At 61.0% G+C, this 2,817-nt stretch overlaps 1 protein-coding gene across 1 annotated transcript; it reads left to right on the top strand.

Annotated features, from left to right (window-relative positions):
* The first annotated feature begins 1,108 nt into the window (after positions 1 to 1,108).
* On the top strand, positions 1,109 to 2,670 carry KCNJ11 (potassium inwardly rectifying channel subfamily J member 11). Its single transcript, XM_066582563.1, is given in 6 exon segments — positions 1,109 to 1,867; positions 1,870 to 1,911; positions 1,914 to 2,035; positions 2,037 to 2,153; positions 2,155 to 2,181; positions 2,183 to 2,670. Coding segments are annotated over 6 exon segments (1,164 nt in total). The 5' UTR covers positions 1,109 to 1,167; the 3' UTR covers positions 2,339 to 2,670.
* The last annotated feature ends 147 nt before the right edge of the window (positions 2,671 to 2,817 follow it).

Below are 2,817 nucleotides of genomic sequence, written 5' to 3'. Positions count from 1 at the left end.
CGCCCAAGAGATGATGGCTCAGTGATGCAGAGCACGCTGGGGATCATTCAGACCGCCCAAGAGATGATGGCTCAGTGCAGCAGAGCGTGCAGGGATTGTTCCCATCACCCAAGAGATGATGGCTCAGTGAGGCAGAGCACGCTGGAAATCATTCAGTCCACCCAAGAGATGATGGCTCAGTGAGTAGGAGGGCGCTGGGGATCGTTCAGCCACCTTAGAGATGATGGCTCAGTGATGCAGAGCACGCTGGGGATCATTCAGACCGCCCAAGAGATGATGGCTCAGTGATGCAGAGCACGCTGGGGATCATTCAGACCGCCCAAGAGATGATGGCTCAGTGATGCAGAGCACGCTGGGGATCATTCAGACCGCCCAAGAGATGATGGCTCAGTGATGCAGAGCACGCTGGGGATCATTCAGACCGCCCAAGAGATGATGGCTCAGTGCAGCAGAGCGTGCAGGGATTATTCCCATCACCCCAGAGATGATGGTTTAGTGAGGCAGAGAGCACAGGGTATTGCTTCAGCCACCTTAGAGATGATGGCTCAGTGAGGCAGAGCACGCTGGAAATCATTCAGTCCACCCAAGAGATGATGGCTCAGTGAGTAGGAGGGCGCTGGGGATCGTTCAGCCACCTTAGAGATGATGGCTCAGTGATGCAGAGCACGCTGGAAATCATTCAGTCCGCCCAAGAGATGATGGCTCAGTGCAGCAGAGCGTGCAGGGATTGTTCCCATCACCCCAGAGATGATGGCTCAGTGAGTAGGAGGGCGCTGGGGATCGTTCTGACCACCCCAGAAGGTCTGTCATACATTGGGGGGTCGTCTGTATATCGGGGTCCCTCACACCTGCCTGGCGGCAGCTCCGGGTTGTGCCGCAGGTGTCGCTGACATTCAGCTTCGGCTCCGGTCTGCGGGCCCCCTCTCCCCCGGCCCGCCGCCCCCCCTCCTCTTGCCCCCTCTCCCCCGGCCCGCCGCCCCCCTCCTCTTGCCCCCTCTCCCCCGGCCCGCCGCCCCCCTCCTCTTGCCCCCTCTCCCCCGGCCCGCCGCCTCCGTGCAGCCGCGTCTCCCCCCCTCTCCCCCGCCGGTGATTGGCGTGGACAGATGGAGCGGCCCGCCGGGAGGCTCGGAGCAGCGCCGTGTGCTGTGCGGTCCGGCTGCGGCGGTCATGCTGTCCAGGAAGGGTCTGATCCCGGCGGAGTACGTGCGGGCGCCGCGGCTGGCGGAGGACGGGCCCCGGTACCGGGCGCAGGAGCGGCGGGCGCGCTTCGTGGGGAAGAACGGGACGTGTAACGTGTCGCACAAGAACATCCGTGAGCAGGGCCGCTTCCTGCTGGACGTCTTCACCACGGTGGTGGACCTGCGCTGGCGGCACACGCTGCTCATCTTCACCATGTCCTTCCTCTGCACCTGGCTGCTCTTCGGGATGACCTGGTGGCTGCTGGCCTTCGCCCACGGCGACCTGGACCACAGCGGCGGCGGCGGCGATGGCTTCGTGCCCTGCGTCACCAGCGTGCAGTCCTTCGCCGCCGCCTTCCTCTTCTCCATTGAGGTGCAGGTGACCATCGGCTTCGGGGGGCGGATGATCACGGAGGAATGTCCGGCGGCCATCCTGGTCCTCATCGTCCAGAACATCGTGGGTCTAGTCATCAACGCCATCATGTTGGGCTGCATCTTCATGAAGACGGCGCAGGCCAACCGTAGGGCGGAGACCCTCATCTTCAGCAAGCACGCCGTCATCGCCCCGCGCAACGGCAAACTCTGCTTCATGTTTAGGGTGGGCGACCTGAGGAAGAGCATGATCATCAGCGCCACCATCCGCATGCAGGTGGTGAAGAAGTCCTGCAGCCCGGAGGGAGAGGTCCTGCCCTCCACCAGATAGACATCCAGACAGAGAACCCCATCAGCACCAACGCATCTTTCTGGTGGCGCCGCTCATCATCTGCCACACCATCGCCAAGGACAGTCCGCTCTACGAGGTCTCAGCCGCCGACCTCACCCACCAGCAGGACCTGGAGATCATCGTCATCCTGGAGGGGTGGTGTGGAGACCACCGGCATCACCACCCAGGCCAGAACCTCCTACCTGGCCGACGAGATCCTGTGGGGGCAACGCTTCGTGCCCATCATAGCCGAAGAAGACGGCCGCTACTCGCGTGGACTACTCAAAGTTCGGCAATACCGGTGAAGGTGCCGACCCCAATGTGCACGGCCAGGAGCTGAGGAGAAGGGCATTAGCCTGGAGGTCCGCTCCTTCTCCCCAAGAGCACCGTGCGAAGGCGGAACATGTCCGTCAAGGTAAAGCCAAGGTTCTCACTGTTCGATGAGGACCAGACCTGACCCTACGCCGCCTCCACCCCGGTGGTCCCTCAGGTTGAGCAGAGGGTCGGACCTCCTCATGCTTCCACTCCGGGGTCTTCTACGCAGCGGAGGTCCATCAGTTGAGCAGAGGGTCGGACCTCCTCACGCTTCCACCCCAGAATCTTCCACACAGCGGTGGTCCCGCGGAGGGTCTCACGCTTCACTTATTCAGGATTTTATTCACTTATGCAATTCTAATGTCTTAGCAATATCTTCAAGATTCCTTCTGAGGGGGAGGGGGGGGGTGATGCTACTATTTATACACGGACTGGTGGCTGCTCGGTGTCTTGTTCACAGGTCACTCGGGGGAGGGGGGGGAGGAGGTTCTGCAGCAGCTGTTTTTTTCATCTCTGTTTGCTCCTGTTTTACAAAGTATTATAAAATGAAATGATTGCACTGACGCGGCTCCTCCGCTGTTATTATGTCCGACGCGTGTACTGGGGGGACGTGTCTATACA

The sequence above is a fragment of the Eleutherodactylus coqui genome, chromosome 11 (genome assembly GCF_035609145.1).
Source record: "Eleutherodactylus coqui strain aEleCoq1 chromosome 11, aEleCoq1.hap1, whole genome shotgun sequence".
Taxonomy (NCBI): Eukaryota; Metazoa; Chordata; class Amphibia; order Anura; family Eleutherodactylidae; genus Eleutherodactylus; species Eleutherodactylus coqui.
This window is presented reverse-complemented; position numbering and strand designations above follow the sequence as displayed.